Consider the following 23,296-nt stretch of genomic DNA (forward strand, 5'->3'; position numbering starts at 1 on the left):
GTCAATTTTTTCAACGAATTTGTCTATTTGCGCAACAAACATACACACAATGAAACAAACAAGAAAAAAGGAAATTAAAACGAAACCATGTCAATATGGTTGCTTCAAAAATCACATTACCGTATCTGATAACGTGATAAAAAGTAATGATTTAAACACATATTCTAACAATTTCGCAGCTATATTGAACAACATCATTGTTTTGAAGTTACTAAATGACCCTAATAGCGTTACACCACTGATTTAATTCTGAAAGGTTGAAAGAAATGTGATTGCAATAACAGACGACTTTTTAAAAGCCTAATTCTCCTGGCTGAATGAGCCTTATGGTGATGCATTAAATCGCACATTTGAAACAAATCTTGATTTACAGACTGTTGTGATGTCAATGACTTGCGGTTGTTTTAGCTGTTGGGCGTTTCTCATTCATGATTTCCGTTAATTCAGGTTCCTTTGTCGTGTTTGCTGATTCAATCCGTCGTCGAGGTTGTATACATGCTGCCTATTTGGACCTGTGTCGTTAAACAAGTAAAAATTGGATTAAAAACGTGAAAGTGGAATGCCGCTACGTGACGGTCATTTGGGTCGACCCTTAAAACAGCCGGAAATTTTGTTCTTCCTTTAGCAGGTTTTCCGAACTGGTTAAATTATGGGGCGACCCTTAAAATAACTTGCGGGCTCCTTTTAGGGGGGTGCTAGTCGTTGGAACGGTTTTAAACAGAATCACGACGAGTTACAATTTTGGGATAATCGACTGAAACGTCATTGTTATGTGTCTGATGTTTGATTAAAAATGGATATAATTCCATCCAAAAAAGTTAAACTTTTAGTTCGTTTTACCCATACTGCTACCAGTTGTTTGGTTTAAAATTTAACATGGCCATGTTTGTAGTTAGTTTTAGTAGGGCAAGGACACACAACGTATTAGATGTTCCCGGCGTATTACTGGTCTTTATTTCACTAACGCCCACTGAGCCCAAATTGGAAGTGTAGCTGGACGCGTACGTTTAATACTGTAACAAAAAAACCTGTCTGAAACTGCAAAAACTCGTTTCAGAATTGTTTACATGTAAAAAAATGCAGCAAAAAAGTTTTTATAAATACCTTTTTGAATGTAGAAGGCCCACCTATGTTTTAATGTACATCTACGCGAGTTAGTATCTGTGGCATGCCGTGTACCCGGTTAGGCAATCTGGGTTTTTCTTACTGGATATTAAATCGTTTGTTTAATGTTGCAAATTTTTTCACAATTATTTTTATGGCATAAGAAACTTTCCGTTCATTAAACCAGGGATCACATTATCCCGAAAACAGCGTCCGGGGTTGCCTTTCTATTTGCGAGAACGTTCGTTTACAGATTAATCGTTATTGGCGGGTTTCAAAATATCGTGACAGAAAGTTGTAAGTGTTGTAAATGGTTGTTTCGGAAATGAACTATAATGGTTCGTGCACGCTTGTGCGCATGTCTTGTAACGATTTGTGTTCTGGGAATTTGTGTATCAGTGAAATTTTGCGCTATTCGAAATGCCAGCTTGTTACTTGGAGTCACGATTTTAACCTTTCAGTTCGTTTCGTTTCGTCCTTTCAGTTCGTTTCGTTTGCAAGAAGTGTGACGCGAGTGCAACCGTTTGGGAAATGGTTAGTTCATTAGCCCGACATATTGCAACCAGTGCAAACCATAGTTTTTTTTTTTTTAAATGCTCATTATTATTACGTATGTTTGTAATGGTTTGCGACAACGCTATGTTGATGCATTGGATTTTTTTTCTCTCACGAATCCATCTTTAAAAAAATTCCTAGAACATCATTGAAATCATCATATAACATGTATTTTACTTCAAATAAAGTTGGGGTGCTGTATTTGTTAAATTGTTTGTTTACGTTACGGTTATTACTCAGTGATAACTAAAGATGATGTGCCGAAATGAAATTGTTTTTTTTTTTGAGGAATATAACAGGCTAACAGCCCAAAAAGACGTAAGCAGCGACGTGCTTTATTATTCAAACGTTTCACCAAAAATCAATTTTCTGATATCGCTGATGATGGCATGAGCATTTGCCGAAACGTTTAAGCAATAAAACATATAGAAATTTATTTTGGGAAAGAACCACGACCCTTTGTCGAATGTGGTTGATACAGCGTTGATTTTTGGTTGCCTTAGTTAGCATTTTTTGGCTTTTTACATTCCATATGGCCGCGTGCTTAAGTTTGAAACACTGGTTGGCTCAAAATTAAAAAATTACATAACAATGCATTACTGAAACATACGTAAATGACTGTGACCATGTTCATACCTTTGAGTTGTTGTAACACACGGGGGCTAATGTTCAAGCGCACTTGCTCTCCAGGAATCTGTGCTGGGCTACCTCTATGACCTGGTCTTCCGTGATCGTCTGGTCGTTGTGCGGGACTTGGACCTTTTGTGTCTCTTGGATAAAACTGTTGCAAACATAATGGCGTTATGATCGAATACAGGACATGAAAAGGGCAATGTGTTATTGAATGTCGTGAGTTTGTGCCCCTTATGTAACAGATAATATCAATCTGATATCCGTGGCGGTAATTGCTACGATTAGAGCAATTTCCAATTACCCAATGGATCATCATGCTTTAATTTGTGGAAGTGTTTTTTTTACATTTTAAATAGATGTATATTATTTTGTTGGGGTAAAAAACACACACATTAAATCTCGATTTAGCCGTAAAACATAACGCTTTATCAAAAAAGGACATAACTGTTTTTTTGCATGTAATTGTGGTTGCTTTTATAATTGCATTAGCGGGTTGCTTTATGAGCAAATGAATCTATCTTATAGATCAGGGGTGTCAAACTCATGGGACTTCGAGGGCCACATTGCAGTTGGAAATTATGCCAAGGGCCGCATGTGATTTTTAATCTAGTTTTCTCAACTTTAACCAGGGGCGCACAACCTTTTCGGCCGCATTGCAGATCCTTATTTCACCTTGTTTTAAAATTACAGATGTAACGAAATAGGTTTATATCATATGTGTACCATCTGTTGACGCCCGAAAAGCCCAGACTAATTTCCAACTTGATGCGCAGATTAAGCTGCACAGTGTGAAGATCAGTCCTAAGTGTTTATGACGTCATAATCTATATTGTGATGCCTGTGGTACCTGTTTTTTCGCATTGTTTGTACACAATAGGCGCACAAAAGGCTGACGCATATGGCTATTTCGGATGGTAATACTACCCTTTTCAGTACCACAAAAACTGTTTAGAGCAGTTTGAAAGTCAAAATATTTGGCAAATGAGTTTTATTTACGTCACGGCCGCCAGTACATATAATGTATTTTAATAAACATGTTCATGACCGCACAAACTCGTCTCTGTGGCCGCATGTGTCCGTGCGGCCGCAAGTTGTGGACCCCTGACTGAAACTAAACGCTTTTTGTATTTTTTTTTTTTTTTTTTTTTTTTCACGGGGTCGAACCCAGGACTCTCCCGGGGACGAATCCCGATCAGGTTTTTTTTTAAGTCTGTATATGGGTCAGGCGCGCCAGACCGTTCGGCCAAGTTCCTGCCCCGCTTTTTGTAGTTAGAGCAGGGGTGTCCAACACGTGGCACGCGTGCCAAAAGTGTCAGGCATCGCATTTGAAAATGGCACACAAGCTGTTGCACATTTAGATGGTAAACATTAGGATTTGGCATGCAATTAAATTTGTGTCTATTAATTCTTCTTGGTCTTTATTCTAACTCCAGCAAAGACTACACAACCCACTAACTTAATTGTTCGTTTCTTTACAAAACATAATCCCCGTTGCAAACTATTTGTATCTTGGGTCGCACAAACGGAGTATCATAAACAAGTTTACTCGCATTTGACGACATATTTTTTTCCAAACATTTAATAGGGTTCTATATATTGGCCAAATATTTGGACAGAACCCGTACCGGTAAGACAGTTAAGACTTGGTTTGGAAAAAGTACCGAACGTTGGCACGCGAGGATATTTTGAAACCAAAATTGGCACGACGGTGTGTACGAGTTGGACACCCCTGAGTTAGAGGAACGGTTCACTATCGTTTCTATTCATAACATATGAACTTTTATTTCTTTAATAAAGTTCTAGCTGTAAATGTCTGTTTAATGAATAGCTTCAACTTTGAATTGTTAAAACCTAAATACTACATTTTTTGTTGATTGTTTGAGGGCCGCATTAGAGGGTTTGGTGGGCCGCATGCGGCCCGCGGGCCGCACGTTTGACACCCCTGGTATAGATAACCTCAAAGAGTTTATTATATTGCTTTAGCCTTGGGTTTAGAAAAGCTAACATACCCCGTGTGGTGGATTAACGTATGCAGCTTGTGTTCCGCAATTTGATGCATCGCAAACTCCCTCGTGTCCCTTTGCTCCTGGTTTTCCAGGATTTCCGCGCGGTCCGACGATTCCTTGTTTCCCAGGTGTTCCGTCTTTTCCGCGGTAGCTTTTACCAGCTTTACCTTTCTGACCTGGAATTAAAGAAATATGATAGGGAAATATTTTAGTTTTATGAAGAAAATCGTTGCGCACGCACAAGTATTGCAATTTCCTAAAAACGGCTAAACTTTAAACTACAATCTCCCAGCTCGTTGCTTGGTGGATGAAGACTATAATGACCCTTATGGTTATTGATTCAAATTTATTAACACTATTAGTCATTCATCCTCATGAATTTAAGATGTATATATTTCGCATTTACAACATCATCGGTCTGTAATTTGGATCGATTTGTTAACTTTAATTTGGATCGATTTGTTTACAAGCCTAAACATGAAACACATTAACATCTTTAACACTGCTTCTGACTTTCATCAACCCTGTTGTAACCTATTGTTTTTTTTTTTATCTGTACCTGGTTTTCCTGGAGGTCCCATCGGTCCTACAATCGAGTGTCCACGTTCACCCATATCGCCCTTATCCCCCATCGGCCCTGTGAACACAAAAATACCAATTATGTCACGATAAATCGCAAACACAATGCAAACTCTATATCATACCTGACAAACCCCGCTCTCCTCTTGGCCCTTGTAATCCAATATGGCCAGTTGGGCCTGTGTTGCCTTTGGGGCCCTCTCGTCCTTTCTCTCCCTTCCTTCCGTTTTCACCAGGAGGTCCTGTTTTTCCTTGTACAAGTTTTGATGGTGGAATGCACCGCTGACACTGGTGTCTAATCGCGGTCAAATGACTACCAACAAAAACACGTTGATTGTCAACCATACTGGCTTATTGCTATTGGCTGTGTTGGTATGGTGCTTAAAGTGAAGTAAAGACCACTTTTTTACTTCTGCACTTTGTCTTGAAACTATTACTGTTATGGATGACTTTGGAAGGGTGGAATAGTTGCAGTCAAGTTTTCTTTTCAGGTACCAATCGAATCGAGAGCAAGCAGAACCAGAATTGTAACCGGGTATAACATTAGGGATCAAACCCTAAAGAGCAAGCATAAATCCGATTTCTTTAAAATGCCGAGTTTGCGTTAACTTTGATTCTCCACGAATGTGGCCGAGTGTGATGACAAGCCCAAAATAAGCCATTTTCTAGCCCTGCCCGAACTAGAACTCTAAATATTAAACTATACGCCGCGTGTTTTTCCCTCACTTACGCTGGCATCATTTCCGACAAGGCTTTTACAATCAATGCTTCAATTTCCTTTAGGCTTCTCGGCGGTCCCTGTGCGAAAATAAACATGAATTAAAAACATCTCCGACGACAAAACCCACAGCCCTTACCCTAGGTCCCCTGGGTCCGGTTCTTCCAGAAATTCCCGCTTCACCAATGGGTCCCTCAAACCCTCTTTCACCCTTTTCTCCTTTTAGACCGGGTAATCCCATGGGACCAACAGGACCCCGGTTCCCTTGGTCACCCTTGAATCCAGTCTAAATGAACAAAAATACGTTAAGTATAGGGGTGCACAAAATTTTCGCCATGACGGCCGTATCACAGGTCCTCAATTTACCAACGGCCGCCATTTTCCGATGATTTCGTTTATGTTAAAGATTAAATGATATATTAATGATATAAAGATGTAGGATTTGTCTTATAATATCCTATCTACTGGTGCCCAAACGTCCAGACATATTTTTCGTTTATCCATTGGTTTTAATTTAGCTGAACGATTTGGCAATCAGTGTCTATCTATAACGATTTGGCAACTCAGTCTAACGATGTGGCAGTCGGTCTTATTCTGTATTGTTATGGTGTTTATTTGCTGGTTCGTAGGTTGTGTACCCCTGGATAGTGTTATATAACTTTGTTTTAAAGCCAACATTTCTTACCTCGCCGATTGGACCAGCTTCGCCTTCTTCACCCTGAAACACAATTTCGTAAATGTTGTGCTCATGTAAACACTAAAGTTCAAACTCTAGAGCAGTGGTAGGCCTACTGCAAAGTTGTTGGTACCTATTGCAAAGTTGTTGGCTGTAAAACTGGGGTTTCTACTGTTGATATCCGCAAAATTACTCAATAAAGCTTTTGTGACGTTTATGATTGTTTTGTCATAAACTGCGTCTAGCATTCAACAAAGTTATTCTTTGCTTTTGAGATCAGATTCCTACTGGCAGCTAAACAACAGCAAACATCCCACTAACATTGACTTTGTATGTAAATAGATTGACGTTTTGTTGTTTGAGTGGAGTTGATTGCCGTTTGGTTGTAATCTTTCGTCCTTAATATATAGGCTATGACTAAACCTTGCATTATGTTGCGCAACGACAACGTTGGTGAACAAAAAGCATACAAATATCTGTTGCATTCACTACGATCTTTTGTTGCCGGTCCGTGGAAATTTTTTAGGTTTTTACCGGTCCAGTGGCGTAAAAAGGTTGGGAACCAATGCTCTAGAGCAGTTCTCTTCAACCTTTTTTGGTTTGGTGAACCCCTTAAAGTTGTTGTGCCGGACTCATGCATCCTGTTTACTTAAAAGGTAAACTGAGATAAAAAGCGATGGGAAAAATCGTTATGCATATCATCATGTCAATTAATCCGAGCGGAGCTGCCGAAGTTTGACACACTGTCGATGAGATTATGGATGACGTAAATTAACGTCAATCCGCACTCTGCGCAAAACGTCGTTTGACGTAGATGTACGTCAACCGCACTGAAAGTGTTAGACATCAACATTTTTTTTTTAAATACGGAGGTTCATTTACACATCAGTTGAAACCTACATCTTTTTTCTAATATCCTGTAAGTCAAATATATAGATGGTTCATTAAAAGTTTGTACTTGACACGTTTTATTCGAATACAATTCGAATTGCCGAACTTTAAAAAGTGCGTAGAATTCATTAATACGAATACATGCCTTGGTTTAATCGAATTACTTGTCGTTGTAGTTTGGTCAACAATTCATGAATACAAATACTTGACTCGTTTTATTCGAATACCATTCGAATTGCTGTCCCTCAAAAATCATCAAAGTATTCATGAATTCGAATACAGTCATGCAGGTATTCGTAAAGTATTCGAATACAGGACGCGTGTATTCGACCCCATGTCTGCACCCCATACACATTTTGGTGCACCCTAGGCTGCACCGTGCACACCGGTTGAAGAACACTGCTCTAGAGTTTGAACTTTAAGATTAATTTAAATCAAGGTAAAGAGCAATGAGTCTTATGTACGTAGATTTAAGTTTAGAAAACTTTTGTATTTTTTATCTACTGTTTTGGCGCTTTCACTGTGGTTATTTAAATAGAATTCCAAATCTTGTATTTACGCGGAAAAGGTGTTTTTTTGAAAACAAAAACAAAATTAATCATTTAAATGTCGTCTACAAATCTGTACTCTTTAGGGTTGTGAAGTGTTTTTACTGCCTATATATGTACTCACCACAAATGTGCGTCGACATTAGGTTGCACACGGACTTTTTGAAACGCGTACATAGTTTTACACACTACAGCAGGGTTGGGCAACCTTTTTTACTGTGGGGCCAATTACAATTGTCAAAAATAGATCGCGGGCCGCACCTGTGTATAACACAAGGTGATTTTACTTCGTTGCTTATATAAGTGTAATTCGCATTTGATTCTAGCCACATTTTGCCAGGTCGCAGAAAAATAGCATCAGGCGCATTAATCTGCTTAAAAATATATAATAGTTCGACTCGTTTGCCAGTACATTTGAAATCTAAGCGTCTCTGCGGGCCGCACAACCTTTAATGAAGGGCCGCATGCGGGCCGCAGGTTGCCCACCCCTGCTCTACAGATTCAAGGGAAACATTTTTTAAAGAGTTTTCTTGCCCATAATCATCGTCATCACATTATCGTATTTTATTTTTCACCTATTTTTCCACTAGTCACGTTGCATGTTTATTTTCATGGTCTGCTTTTTGTGGAAAACGCGTGACAACCGCAAAACCGGTGCTTTCCAATAGATATATATTTAGCTCTTCACAGTCTTACCTTGACTCCGGGCAATCCCTGTGGGCCTGTGATTCCAGTGTTGCCCTGTGACAGTACGGTTGATTGACGCACGAAATTGAACTCAAGTTAATAACTTCAATTTAATCCACTTTTAATACGATAAATGCATTTAAGTCCGAATTAATTCATACCTTCTTGCCCACCGGACCTTCCATTCCTTTATGTCCCTAAAAACAAGAATTTGTTGCGAAATAATGACGCATGGTAACGCTATGCTAACTGTAACTGCTGTTGTTAGCAGTATTTTATTTAAACCTTAAAATACCTTTGGTCCCACAAAACCGGAAGGACCGGGTCTCCCTGGTCGTCCTTGAAGCCCTGAAGATCCCTTTTCACCCTATAAGTAAACGTGTTTATGACACGTCATGTAAAAATGCTGGAAGTTTGCTCTATGCGACCAAAATATGTCTTACCGGTGCACCTTGGTCACCCCGTGGTCCCATATCTCCAGATGGACCGTTATCTCCCTGTAAGGCAAAAAATGGGGATTGATACATACACAAGGGTTGTTGATTGAAATGTCATTTATACTTGGCATGTATACTTAAGTTAGACACCAAAATCAGAATGCATTGGCAATTAGTTTACGACTAAACCTTTGCATTGCTGCTACACACCTTTCTACCAGGATTTCCTGGCCGTCCAGGTGGACCTTCTTCGCCAATAGTTCCCTGCGTTGGAAATCAAGATTAAACTCCTAGACATTAAATGACGTTTTCCAATGCTTGCACACCAAAAAAACGGTTACTGTCAGACATTGTATGCACAATCACCTTTTTCGTTCTGGATCGGAATTTAAAAAAGTGACAGTGTCGCTGATTAAAACGTATGAATAGTTTTACAGACAATCAATTTTGCGTTTTTGCTTGTTAACATTGTGGAAAGTGGATGGTCGTGTAAATGTGTAAAAAAATACGGTTGTTTGATTTGAAGCCAGGTTTTTGTCTGTATGTGTTGTATACTGTATATTCAAAGTTAGCTTTTACAGCAAATAGTTCAAAAAAAATGCGAAGGTTTATGTAGTTTTTTATACATGTGAATCAGTAAATATACTATAATTAACGAATTTATCAACATGCTAAAATATGTATTACCGGTTCGCCAGTCTCTCCTTTTGATCCTGGCTTTCCTCGAAGACCTGGCATGCCCTTCAATATAATTTGTCAAATCAGTATTAGTAGTTCCATTTGGCCCTCTACAATGCAAACAATTACTTACTGTTTCGCCTGGTGGACCTGCTACTCCCTTTCGTCCGGGTAAGCCCTACAAAGAAATAGTGCCTTTCTTTCTTTTTGGCTTGACCAAAAACGCCTTGGTAACCATGACAAGGCGTTTAATTTTGTCTACATTCAGCATATAAGTAGTTTTTATCGATTTAAATAATAAGTTGGATTTGTAGAGTAAAAACATATATGTTTTTTAGCAGTGGTGGAATTCAATTTTTTTGCTAGCCGATTCTATCACACAAGGCCTATTTTTCAGCCGGTTTTGTTACAAAAAGTCCATTGACAGTAACCGGTAATGCTAACCAGTTTGCTGATCTCATAAATTTTCGTGAGACGGTTCTATAGAACCGGTGCGAACCTGCTGAATCCCACCACTGGTTTTTAGCAAGTTTCAGGCCAAATTCTTTGGTATATAGTTTTACCGGATACTAACCTGGATTCCTGGTCTGCCGTGGTGACCACGTGGTCCACGCAGTCCCACAATCCCCTATAACAAAAGTGTGCAAAATAAATTATTCAAACGAAATATACATGTGAAAATCTTTCAAAAGCCAATGTTGTATTTTTACCGTAGATCCTTTTTCTCCTTGTTTGCCTGGTCTGCCACCTTTGCCTGTCGCTCCCTGTCTCAGTAGCAATAGTAGTTAAAAATCTTTAGTTTTGTTCGCTTATTTGTACGCTTTGTTCTTACCGGATTTCCGGCGTCTCCTTCAACCCCAGTGGTTCCCTTTTCGCCGTTGGCTCCCTTAAACAAAACGATTATCAGTTTTGATCTCATTTTCTTAGCCTATAGGCCTAAAGCTTTTACAGCAAATTTTGATGTTATTAATTTTGTAACCAACTTTAAATTGTCATTGTACCAGAGCATAAATTGTCATTGTACCAGACTATAATTTGTGCGAGTTTACAAACAATACTTCAATAACTTCATATACATACATGTTAAAATCGTACGGCCTGGTTCATTTATGTTCAGAAATAAAACTGTGTATTTAGGTTAGCGAAGTACATATTTGTATTCAAACCGCGTTTAGAAGTACTTATACAATCGCAAAGAAAAAAAATAAAACTCACTCATGCATACGACTTTTTATCGTGATATTTACCTTTTCTCCAGGCGCTCCCTGTCTTCCCCGTGGACCGGCCATGCCAGGTCTTCCAGTTGGCCCAGTCATTCCATTCTGTCCCTTCGGCCCGACCGGGCCCATGTCTCCCTACATTAAAAAGGTTTGTTATACTATTATATGTTGTTTGGGTTTTCGTAATGTTCTTGTTACGCATATAGGGTAAGTAGCTGCATTGTTCAGGTGTGAGTTCGCATTTGTTTGTCACAATACCTTTATTCCCCGCGAGCCCTTGTGTCCTCGATAGCCTTGTGGACCAGGTTCACCCTAAACACAGAATGAACATAACAGCGGTTTGTACAACTTAATAGATATAAAAACGTCAAATATCAATGAATTTTTATTTGTTTCATTAGAGTATAGATAGAGCAATTTGGGTTAACTGTTTTAGAAATCGAACATTTCTTACAGCTGTAGTGAATCTTAGGAACACTATACACGGACTTGAAGAGTAATTTATTCATAAATATAACTGGCAAAGAACTTGTGTACATAGAATACATTATGCAGACGTTTCAACAATCACGGTTGTCATCATCAGGGCTGGTTGTCATTGTAATGAATATTTTTGGAAACTTCAGTTACAGTTTTCTACTTAACGCTTATATATACTTGACTTAACGTTAGATTTTCCCAACTTACCCTATCACCTTGGTGGCCCCGTGGCCCGTTCGCACCTGGAGTTCCTGGAAGTCCCTGTAAACATAAGTTAGTTTCTTATTTCGTAGACTCAGTTAGTAGACTCAATAAATCTGGATGCTAAAGTTCTTTCTTACCGGTTTTCCTGTGTACCCAATCTTTCCGTCTTCTCCGGTATCTCCGTGATGTCCCTACAAACGTAAACGATGTAATACTTTGACACAATAAAATGCATGCAGAACAATGTGTAGTGTTATAAAAAAAACATTATTTATAAAGCTTAGAATACATTACAATAAACATCCACAACTGATTCAATTAGAGCTTACACTGGTTTCTGACCTGAATTTGACTTTAAGAATATGACCGAACTGACATTTAAAGTAAAACATCTACGCATTGAGCGTCCGACTACCTGTGCCGGTTTTAATTTTAAACTAATGATATGCCTGTGGCAAAAGTCGTACACAAAACGTACCTTAGGACCACGGAATCCCCTTGGTCCTGGTGGCCCAGGTAGTTTTGGGCAGTTATCAGATGTAGGTAGACTCTGTACAGTGGGTGGTGGTGTACTGGGTTTCGGCACAACATTGATAACCGTTTCCTGGCGTGGCCTCGGTACTGTGAGTCGATTTTGCGATTCCCTGTTATGTGGCGTTGTTCGTCTGTGGCCAGGTGGACTTCTTTCTGGTGCCACCCCGCGGTTTGAGCTGCCAGGAATTCCGTGTGGTCGGCTGACTCTGACATTGTTAGCTGTGTTTTGGTTTTCGTTTCGTGTGCTGGAAATTCCACTTGGTCTAACTATTGCTGGATTGCTATTGAATTCGCGGCGTTTGTTGGGGATGAATCTTGTTTCTGCTTGCCTCTCCGAATTCCGTTCAATATTTTGTTGTTGGATATTGTTGGATGCTTTGGACTCGCACTAAAACAACACCAAAAAATCTTACGGTTACCAAAAGTTTGATTAAAGCTAAATTAAGTTCTGAAACAGTAACGCCGTGGTGCTATTGAACCAGAGCATGTCAATTGCATTAAAAAACATTAAATTGGTGACAGAAAGCTACTTACCCTTAACAGTAGATAAAGTACAAATCCGCAAATCAACAACACCTTGTTGCAGTTCATTTTGCGATTTTATCACTGCCCTAAAAACTATTTAGAGCGCTCAGTTTGTTTTAAATCTATGCTGACCTTGTTTGCTGTTGCAAAAGATAAGTTTTATCTAAAATTTGTCATTTTTTATACACCTGTAATCTGACTACATGACTAAGTTCTAACATTTATAACAAGCAACTTTATCAATTTCCCACTGCTTGAAGTGCAAGCTTTTGCTGATTCTCATCAATGTTGTACACTTATCCGGAGCTTGGCTTTATATAGGCCAAAGTTAATGCCAATGTGTTTTACGATCCCAATGACCATGGGCTTGGTGCCAAAACCAACGCACAGTTGCGAAAAATCTTGTACCCGGTCATTTGAGGGCATTGGCCGTCGTTTGACATTACGTACCGATTGATGTTACCAATATGGTCAGGTTATAAAACTTTTTAACATCTTTTTGTTGTTTGTTCTAATTGACTTTTTAAGTTTATGTGGATCCTTAAATGTTGTGGTTTTCATAAGAGGCTTTCTGATCTTTTGGAAACAAAGTTTGTGATAATGATTAAAAAAAGGAAAAATCTATTCTACAAAAAGGGCCAAGAACCAAAGTAACTCCAGTAAAATTCTTTGTGCTTCTCACAGCATTTTGATATGAGCTGCAAGAGTAATGGTTGAACACCGAAGGGTAAAATTAACTGGTTTAACGACTTCGATTTCGTAATTAGGCAGGACAAGGGTTCGGTGCTTGGTAGGTCAAACAGTTTGTGTACTGGCTTTGTAATTTACCGAATTACTTTGTTACCTGCCCAGGAAGTCCACAGCAATTAAAATGCTCATCCGAATTTCCTTCGTACGTTGCATTGCACCAAATTGATAGTTCTTGTATGTCCACCTGTTACCACACATGCTCGTTAACCAACAAATTATGACATTTTTCCAGTTAAGAAGAATAAACAGTATTGGCTTAAATGAATGCTTTTCTTTGGGGTTTTATGCAAACCGGGACTCGCTTTAATACAGATTTTTAATTGTTAAAAGGATGGGAAAACGTATTGATTTGTTAAAAGGATGGAAAACGTATTGATGAACAATCCCCATTGACACTAAGCAACGGTATTAACCCTTTGCAACATATTTTTATAATGGACATTTAATTCGAACGTCAGAATAACATTTTTTACAACTATATTGGCTTGTTTGTTTCTTGTCAGACATTTAATTCTTTTGCATTATTTGTGAAAAAAATTGTGAATTTGCATGCAACAAAGTGTATTAAGACGTTGACTGGAAAAGTAAAGCTTGATGTATAAGACCGTTTTCGAATACCCACCACAACGCTATCGTCGCTTCTAATATTTCTTGCCACCACAATAGGTCCGTCAGAATTGGAAAGGATTGCTGGGTATGTGAGAGTCACGTGACCGATCAGTGTGCAATCAACTGTGACAGTCGCTCTTGTTGGTGTGACGAAAAGCGTAAGTTTATGAAATCCGCTCTGAAACAGTGTGTCGACTCCTAAAGAAAAAGTTTTAGAAAGCGTTATTTTTCTGGTTGCTTGATATTACTGGGTCGTTTTTGAGTAATTTGCCATAGCTTGAGCGGGTTAGGCAATTGTCTATGCTTAAGTCGAAAAAACAACTGCAGTTTTTGTACAAGATTATGAGTAGCATTGAAAAGGTTTTTGTGTCGATTTTTTGTCTCAGTTCTTAGCTGACAAAGTTTAATTAAGTTTAAGGCTTTTTAGGAAAACCACTGAAACATCCATTTAAATCCGATTGTTGTTTACCTTTAAACTTGTAAATTTGTTGTTGTTTGTTTTTATCTTCGGCAAGAAAGTGGATCTGATTTGGCTTCTCAGAACCAATGACGCGTAACGATACAAGAGCGCCACCTGATGACCGGCGAAACTCCAATATTGACCAGTTTTCATTTGGTGTCAACTCGTTCATGCGAAACACGGTGGTGATTGCGAAGTTTTGTGGCAGATTGTTGGGAAAAAGTAAACTAAAAACATGTCACACTTTTCATTCTACTTCGTCGCATGCGAAATGGTTTAGGCTAGCTTTTCAATCAGGGGCCACATGCTCCTCAATACGGACCACTGGTTGTTTCTTTCATTAGGTGTTGCCCACAAACGGAACAGCAGCAATAGACACCTGCTAAGTTAAGTGTTCAAAATGACTGCGGTATTAAATTAACAATTCTGTACTTGGTATTGTACATAATTCTACTTTGGCGAGTCACGACCTATTGAAGGTTGAATCACTTATTTAAACTAAACTTATGTTTCTTTCTACATTTGAGGTCGGCGATTGAATTTGTTTTGACCTATTGGGTTACATCAAGTTGTAGCAATTCCAAATTTTGTTGTTCAGGAAAACGAAAGACGTGTTCAGGATTAAGTCGGTTTAAGCCTTGCCTTTGAACTGATGGTTGCAACACAAGTTAGAATGTGTTGTTGTTACAATAATTCTAAAAATGTTATATGTTCCAAGCTGAAGAAATGTGATTGTTGTGTTGAGTTTGCTTACCACTACATAATATACTTGCTAATTGGGTAATGCGGCAAAATATATTAAGACCCAAACCTTGCAGGAAATATTTGTAGTGCAGTTTGCGGTCCGATTTCGAACGCATTTAAATCCTTCTTGCTTCCTTTGATTGTCGAAACTCCTGACTGTTGCTTCATATTCAAAGATTTCAGGAGGTCAAACCCTGAGAATTAAGACTTTTAACAAAGAGTTTCAATGTTATTTTTGACAAACCTGATTTCTTGTTACCTGATAGTCCTTCATTGTTGATGTTGGCATTTACACATGAACGATCTACAGAAAAAAGACGGTTAATGCGTTAAGCGTATTAAAATGTACAGTTTTCCCCAAAATTGTTGCTAAATTGTAACCTAATCGTTACAAACCTTGCAGAACGTTAAGTTACAATTTTACCGCAGTTTCTTCAGATGCTTAGCGATTTTGCAACACTTGTTCACAACGTGTTTTTTTTTGCGCTTTTAGTCGTAAGATTTTTGTCGTTCAGGGGTCTCACCTGTGCAAAGCTCATCCAGAATCTTGTAACCGACTTTGTTTAGCTCACTTAAGTGATGTACGTAGTGGACGTGAGTTTTGGTTGGTTTTGATGACAACAGCCCAAGTTCAACGCTGCGCATACTTCTACCCATCTGTCACAAGCAACAATATTTATCAAACAAAAGTCTGGATAAATTACCTTGATATTTAAACTTAAAACGCGAAATCGTACAGCAAGTCTATTTAACTTGCGAACCTTGATGCAAAACTAGGTCTCGAGCTGAGATTGTGAGCTTGGTAAACGAGACTTTGTAACTTTAAAAAGTTATTAGATGCAAAATATTAGAGGGCACGATTGATGGATAGGGTCTAAATGCGCTGCAGGTACACCGTCATTACAAACGTGAATGGGTGCTCATCAAAGGTTGGAGCATTGAGGGTAAAATTCGATTAGGGACACCTTTTAAGCAGCTAATTATTTTCTATTTCTACAGAAACAAGCCTTTTTCAGGCTCAAATAACACATACATATTTGTGTGAAGCACTCTTATGAATACCGGGATTTCTTGTTTACTCAAAGAATTTTTCATTAAAAAAAATCTCTTTTTTGGAATTAAGACAGCTCGTCATATCATTTAGTACTCTGCGCGGCAGTAAGGAAAAGGTGCAGTAAGTAAGGAAATGCTTCTATTGGAGCGTACTGTCAAACTTGAGGGGCAAGTTATTCCTTAGTGGTTTTTAGATTAACAGTTGAAACGTTGGTTTATTCAAATACCATGTGTACAACTTTAATTTTAGTTTAAAAAATAGGTTCGTACGACAACTGGAAGTTTTTAGCTAAATCAGTTCTATTTAATTCAGTACGTACCCCGATAGCAAATCGTTCTACATTAAGATTCTCTAACTCTCGAATTCCATCGCGGACCTCGTCTTGTCTTGACCATTTACCGTCAGTGATAAGAATTAACATCCTTCGAACTCCGCTGCTCAAGTCTCTGGTTCCTTTCCTTTTGCTGAACCTGCGTCAAAGTTTTCGTTTTTAATTGTTGAGTTTCGTGTTTCTAGTATGACTTTTTACAACAGTGTTTCTTAACTTTTTTAAGGTTCGGTTATTTAAAAAAAAAACTCAGCTGTTTATTTTCCAAGTGAGACAAAAAAGGGACGAAGCGATAAATAAACAAAAATAAAACACATTTGGTTTTGTAATTTTTTGAAATAAATCTTCTATTTTTCAGTTGTAGAGGCCCCTCTCCGCCACAACATGTGACTCTTTGCCACATCTTTGAACTTTCATATTCACTGCTTTGTTAATTAATCTTAAAAATAACTTAGACTTGGTCAGAAAAGAAAACGCTTACATTCTTCTTGCTGCAAATTTAAGAGCACGACCAACAGCGGTTCCTTTGCCTTCGTATTTAATTCGCATGATGGCGTTTTGGAGCTCTTTCACATCGTAATGCTGGTTTAGAAAGATATGCGGCCTGATGCAGCTACTGTATTGCATCACACCCACCTATAACAATTGGATTAATTTTTCTGTATTTCCGAGTATTTTTTTCCGAGTATATACTTTATGGCTTAAGTTTAAAATTTGCTACAAATGCTTCGTGTATCTAAAGGTCTATTGATTTGTTGCGTGCAGCTGTACATAACGTATATATTCTGAATCTCTTTTCGCCAAATTGATTTAACGTTAAACTGTATTTGGGCTTTGGAACTACAGTCCGTGTTCAGGCCTGGAGGTTGGGCTTGCTTATAACTATAAGTTAATTGCACACGATGTTGAGTCAATGGAATTTTGCTGAAAGATTAGTCAAGCAATGCCATTCTGTTAGTTCAAATATTTCTTAAATGTGTAAAAGAAGGACGTAAGGAGAAAACGAAACTGTAATTCTGTTAAATATAGCCACATCACACAATCCCTTAGTCGGTTTTTGTGTTATATGGAAATAAGGTTTCGCTCACCCTCGTCTTATCCTTTCCTATATGCATTCTTCCGCTCATCTGGTTTACGAAACTCAGCATGTTCTGGAATTTTTGCAACGTCATGGTTCTACTTCCGTCCAACACAAACACCACGTCAAGTTTTTGGTTTTGACAAAGCGCTGTTAACAATAGTAAGCTAAGTAATGGTAAGAAACACAAACTTTATGGAACTTCCAAACCTCTTGTTTTCGCGCTGTCACTGTTAGTTTCATTTGAAGACCTAAAAAGGAACAGATTTTATTTAAAACATATTTTTACTTAGGAACACTATGCACGGACTTGAAAAGTAGTTTAATCATAAACATTACTGCCAAGGTAGTGGTGTATATAGAATACATCGTGTAGACGTTTCGACAATCTCTGTTCTGATGATGACAACAGAGATTGTCGAAACGTCTACACGATGTATTCTATATACACCACTACCTTGGCAGTAATGTTTATGATTAAAATATTTTTACTGGTTTGTGCTTATTTCTTGGCGTTTACTGAAATGTTCCAAACGTGTTACACCACGGCAATTTACAAAATATGTGTCTATTCTTTATCTTTACATCTAAGTAATTTGAATGTTAGTACAATTAGTTTTGTTATTGTCCTTCTATTGCCTCCAAAGACATTACCATGTATTTAATAAAAGGCAACTGGTTTTATGCCCAAATTAAATCTTTTAAAGTCATATATTTTAGTGATTTTCTCAAGGTTTCGTTTTTTTTGCGGCTCCCTACACACTTAAAACAATATCATTTGGCCCCGACAATAAAAAAGTTTGAGAACCACTGCTTTACACCATAGGTTCGCACTATTTCATCATAGTTATACAGCCTTAAAAATGTTGGGCCTTGTCAGCAAATACGCAAATTTTAAATTATCCATGTTATTTGGGAAATACTTACCGCATGCGTATCATGCCTACTCATATGGCAGATTTTTACTTGTTTTTTTGGCCTCTTGTTTATCAGGGTTCGCACGCAAATGTGCCGCCCACACTATAGGGCAATGCGTAGGTACCCATTATACGCCCATTGCACGCCCATTACAAAGCAAAAAACCACAACCCTATGAGAGTGATTCATGCTATTGCGAAACAACTCAACAGTTCTAGCATGCTTCTTGAAGTAATAACCGGTTCTCGCGGAAGCTATGTCATATTAACAAGCAAAAAATTCCCTTGGTTTTACCGCTGAATTGTTTTCGAAAATCGTGCCATAAATCGCTCCTTGGTGGCTTGTCATGCCGAAGTTGCTTACTGAGAGTTCACGTGACATTGGTAGCCTCAAAACAGCCTGCGTCACGGGTAACAGTCGCCAACAACGACGAACAATGTTAAGCTACTTTGTGGAAGCCGCGAAAATTTTTGCCGACCTACTTCAGGATTTTCATCGAACCGCCGGTTGAGATGTTGCGTCATTGCCGACGTAATCCCGTTTATTAGTCAGTACATACGTACGCAACATTTACTTGAGCTACCATCAAACAAGCCGCATTTTCTAAGTCAACCACTGAGCGTATAATGCCGGTTTGTTTGCGTGACCAGTGATTCTTCAGTGCGATGTTTTCAAGTGTGCCGTCTATTTTTTTGGCAACATACGACTTTTAACTCTTGTTTCGACGAGTAGACGAAACTTTCGGGTCTACATGTCTGCGCTAGACCAAAGCTCATTTGTTCTAAATTGTCACATAAAGCAGAATTAACCATCCCATTAAAAGTAAAAACTAATTTATTTGTACTCTTTTAATGGTTTCTAGTGGGAAACAATGTAAGAAAGTTTAAAAAAACATGGCCACAAGTTGAAAAAACACTCTGATTCGTCGTGATACAAATGCAAGCGCTATCGAAATCTTAGGGTTTGAAGTTAGACATCGAAAGGGAAATACGTGTTTTTGTTTAATTTTTTTTCGCATTTGGACGTGCTGTGTCATGGCACAACATTATTATCAAGCATTGGATTGAATATATAACGTTTTGGAAATTGTTACTTGCAGTTCTTCTTCTTGTGCTTAAGATTAGGGGTTTGTTAAAATAGGGAAATGCTCCTGTTGAGAATATAGTTGGAACCACAAAGAATGTGTGTTACCTATTTTCAAGCGATTCTCGGCCTGTTTCAACTCCCAGCCGGCTGAAACCGGTTTGAACCAGATCATCACCGTTCCTCACGACGGTTGTGGAAATACCTGAAGAGGTGGCGCTGTTTTGTCCGACTTTTGTCAATGCGTGGTGCGACTGGAGAAGGTTGGCGAATTCCTCTGCAGATTTTCACAAAAATATAACTCACAAATTTGCAGTGAAATCTCGATGGACTTAATGCAGTTTAATGTCAGAGGCAGAAAGCTTCTTCGATTCGTATGCGTTACTGCATACCGATGTGAGGTTCTTTTGGTTTTGCCAACTTTGCCCATACATTGGAACACTATATACGGATCTGTTCATAAGTTTAATGGTGAAAATAACGGCCCAAATAGACGTAAAAAGCGACATGCTTTATTGTTCAAACGTCGAAACGAACAATAAAGCATGTCGCTTTTTACGTCTATTTGGGCCGTTATTTTCACCATTATGCCCATACATTGTTATGCTGCTTCTATCTTAATGAAACCAAATTGCACTTTGTACTATCGCAGCCTTTGTTACATAAGACTGAGATATGCATTTGTGGTTTAGGTTAATTGATTGTCAGTCGCAGCTGTATTAAACACTTTTAAGCAGCGCTTACAGCAAGCCACGCGCCGCTTTGTTTAACCCATTCATCGTGATAAGCCTCTGCCGGTTGTGTTAATCTCTTGTTTTGGGTCCAGCTACTCGCACGCATCGCATTTGACTTGCAGTGCAAAGCGAAACGGCTTTTTTGCGGCCGTTATCACGATCTTCCGTTAAACAAACTGCCAGAAGGACGTCGTGTGCTTTAAACAACGACGTGCAAACTGATCTTTAAATTTCGTGGGGCAAGCTGAACCAAATAACTACTGGATGCAAATGCTTCTTGGGATAGCTACTTAACTTGCGTGGTCATGAGCGGTTTTATAGCCCAACGCATTGGCAGCGTGTGGCCCTAATCAGAAATTCGTGAACAGCGTGCGTAACCATGTTTTTTTTAATTTCTTTTATGACTAAAGGGACATAATTGGTAAAATCGAAAAATGAAACACTTGCGTTTGAAATAAATGCCTATTTGATTTTTTACTTCGTTTTCTTTTGATTGCGTAAATTTGAGTAAAAATTCATGACCAATATGCGTAACCATATTTATTTTGATTCGGTTTTGAATTAATAGGTCAGAGACATGAGTGTCTGCGTGTAAAATCCATAAAAATTCAAATTTGATTTCTCAATTCGTTTTGGAGTCAAATGACTTATTGTGTAATACAACAAATATGTGTTAAAACTCATGACCATTGTGCGTAACCATATTTATTTTGATTACGTTCATGATTGTACAAACATTGACTTATTTGGTGAAATCTAAATATGAAATATTTGCCTGTAAAATTAGTTAGAATTTAGATTCGATTTCTGTGGTATAATAAGCTTTGAACAACGGCCTATTGCGTAATGTTTATTGAATATTAAAAAAAAATCATAGCAAGTTTACGTAAACCCAATTAGTTTGGTTACATGAATATATGAACACGAAGATATTTGGTTTGACCTAAACATTACATGACAATGTACAATTCTTTCCTGTGCTGTCTGACATTTTAGGCTCATTTCGTAATGCAAAAAACCTTACAGCCAACAAACTGTCGTACGTAATTGCATTGAAATAACGTTGTTTACTTCGTTTCTAATATTGTTTTCTTTTCTAGTATCGATTACCGAACCATATTTTTCCGTGGCCGAAAACACACCTAAAATAATTGGCGTTTTCTATATTAAGCTAAAGTGTTATTTTGACTCTTTAGAGGTGATGATACTTGAACGTTTGTAAACAACACCTATAAGTAGTTATTTGAAAATGTGGTTTACCAACAATACGTATCATTGGGCTGTTCGTGACCTTAATCATCGCCTTTATTTATTACGATTTTCTATCTTTTATGCATATAAATTTCACGCAATCTTTTAGTACTTATCTTCAAATCGTGAGGCAATTTAAACGAAAAGCGAAAAAGTTTTGCACTAACTTGCGATGTACTTTCAACCCCCCAGAAACGCGAATCGCCTAAGGCGCTCCTTTGATTAAAAAGCTTGGCGTGTGCACACCGACGAGCACGCAGATAAAATATCACGACGGGCGGTTGTTTTACTTGCGATAAAAATGTCTTGCTCATTTTCCACCGAGGTCTGTTCGGCCGCAAGACAGCTACGAAATCAGCCTTTGTTTGCAGTTTCATCATACACACTCATCGCTGTAGCATTTGCGGCTTCTATACATCCGCAGTACGGGCAAAATGCATGTGGTCCCTGTTTTACGTGTATGTACCACAAACAGATTTACATTCTGCAAGAGCGCTGACCTTTAAGGATTACTTTGTGCTATTTGCATTGACGTTTGTGACAGGCATTGCAAATGCGTGGAAAGTCCCACGTTGCAATTTTAGCAGACGCAGTCCTGTGGTCAAATCGGTTCGCCATGACCATTTTAACTGCTGCCCATTTGTGCATACGAAACTTTAGGTAATAATTTTAATTTAGTGCCACCGCGAAACTACAAAAACATTTTTTTCAGTAAACGAATTAAATTGAAATAGGCTTTTTTCGTTTTAGTTTCTTGTATTGTTTTTGCGCGGAGTTGTAAATGGGCCCTATATTTTAAAACTGAAATCGAAAGCTTTTGAAGCCCTTTTGACACTTGAATTTGGCACTTGACTGAGGCTTCGTCAACTTTATTTCATATTGAGTAATGCTTTACCCTTTGCAGAAGGTTTTTAGCACTCTGCGCGCATGCACATTTGCGTAAAAAGTGGAGAATTTGCTTAAATCTCGCACATATTTTAAACTTAAGCACGAACCCAACCCAAGCATGTTCTGCGTTTAAAACCACAAGATCGGCAAATTTGTATTGAATATTTATTGTTGACAGGTTTCTTTTTCTCTTAAATTTTATCGTCTAAAACTATTTCTGAATTATTCCCTCTCATAAAATAATTAAGCGGGTGACTACCCATTAAAGTTAATTTTGAATTTAAAATTTAATTGAAGAACAAAAGTTGTACCTGTGATATAAGCTGAGGTCACTGATGCAACGCTGAACAGTAGAAGTAGCCCGTAGCCTTTGAACTCATGGGACACCATCTTGAAATTGTATCCTATAGGTCACAGTATATATTTTTCCCTTGTGTACTTGCTTTGCCTTTGCCTCAGTCTAAATGCATCTGCATGTTACTCAACCTGTTCTCTTGATTGTATCACAAGCAATGAGGTAAAAATGATTGGACACCGCTAGATATCCCCACCTTGATTAAGGCAACCATTAGCACTTGTGCGCCAAAACTTACCGACTTGCCTTTGATGTCTATCACATCTATCTACTGCATTAATTCCTTGCAATTAGTCACTTTGTCGCAAATGGCCCATAGAGTTTACATTGTCCCGTGTGTGAACTGCTTAACCTGTGCAAATAGTCCGTGATAGTAATAGGTCCATGGGAAGTACTTAACGTTGTACGGGTATATGTGTAAGATCTTGCCCATTAAAGGGTATGAAGTGTAGATAATATAGGCCTGTATGAATTCCCGAATCTTGATAACTTATTTGGTGAAGTGTTGGTATTCCACCTTTTACGCGGCCGCTTATTTAAATTGATGGTGTTTGATGATGGATAAGTTA

The 23,296-nt window shown here is 38.3% G+C and overlaps 1 protein-coding gene across 1 annotated transcript; it reads right to left on the reverse strand.

Annotated features, from left to right (window-relative positions):
* Position 1: 1 nt before the first annotated feature.
* LOC145227836 (uncharacterized) lies at positions 2-22,892 on the reverse strand. The gene is made up of 35 exons (XM_080092758.1): positions 22,684-22,892; positions 19,608-19,776; positions 17,709-17,749; positions 17,509-17,648; positions 16,902-17,056; positions 16,412-16,562; positions 15,563-15,695; positions 15,298-15,342; positions 15,106-15,232; positions 14,304-14,521; positions 13,848-14,032; positions 13,320-13,409; positions 11,895-12,338; positions 11,554-11,607; positions 11,420-11,473; positions 10,991-11,044; positions 10,760-10,867; positions 10,345-10,398; positions 10,223-10,276; positions 10,087-10,140; positions 9,646-9,690; positions 9,522-9,575; positions 9,045-9,098; positions 8,841-8,894; positions 8,693-8,764; positions 8,559-8,594; positions 8,407-8,451; positions 6,281-6,313; positions 5,735-5,881; positions 5,608-5,675; positions 5,003-5,190; positions 4,858-4,935; positions 4,302-4,474; positions 2,296-2,440; positions 2-512 (listed from the first exon to the last, which is right to left on the reverse strand). Exons 1-35 carry the CDS (start codon positions 22,760-22,762, stop codon positions 439-441), a joined length of 3,675 nt encoding a protein of 1,224 aa, XP_079948884.1. The 5' UTR covers positions 22,763-22,892; the 3' UTR covers positions 2-438.
* Positions 22,893-23,296: the final 404 nt, after the last annotated feature.

This window comes from Phallusia mammillata, chromosome 5 (assembly GCF_965637545.1).
Source record: "Phallusia mammillata chromosome 5, kaPhaMamm4.hap1.1, whole genome shotgun sequence".
NCBI classification, from domain to species: Eukaryota; Metazoa; Chordata; class Ascidiacea; order Phlebobranchia; family Ascidiidae; genus Phallusia; species Phallusia mammillata.

Excerpts from the sequence above, each read along its gene's own strand:
- LOC145227836 (XM_080092758.1), bottom strand. The coding sequence starts at position 22,762 with ATGGTGTCCCATGAGTTCAAAGGCTACGGGCTACTTCTACTGTTCAGC. Across the intron at positions 8,895-9,044 it reads CAGGAAATCCTGGTAGAAAG|GGAGATAACGGTCCATCTGG; the intron begins GTGTGTAGCAGC and ends TTTGCCTTACAG. Across the intron at positions 2,441-4,301 it reads ACGTTAATCCACCACACGGG|TTTTATCCAAGAGACACAAA; the intron begins GTATGTTAGCTT and ends TGTTTGCAACAG.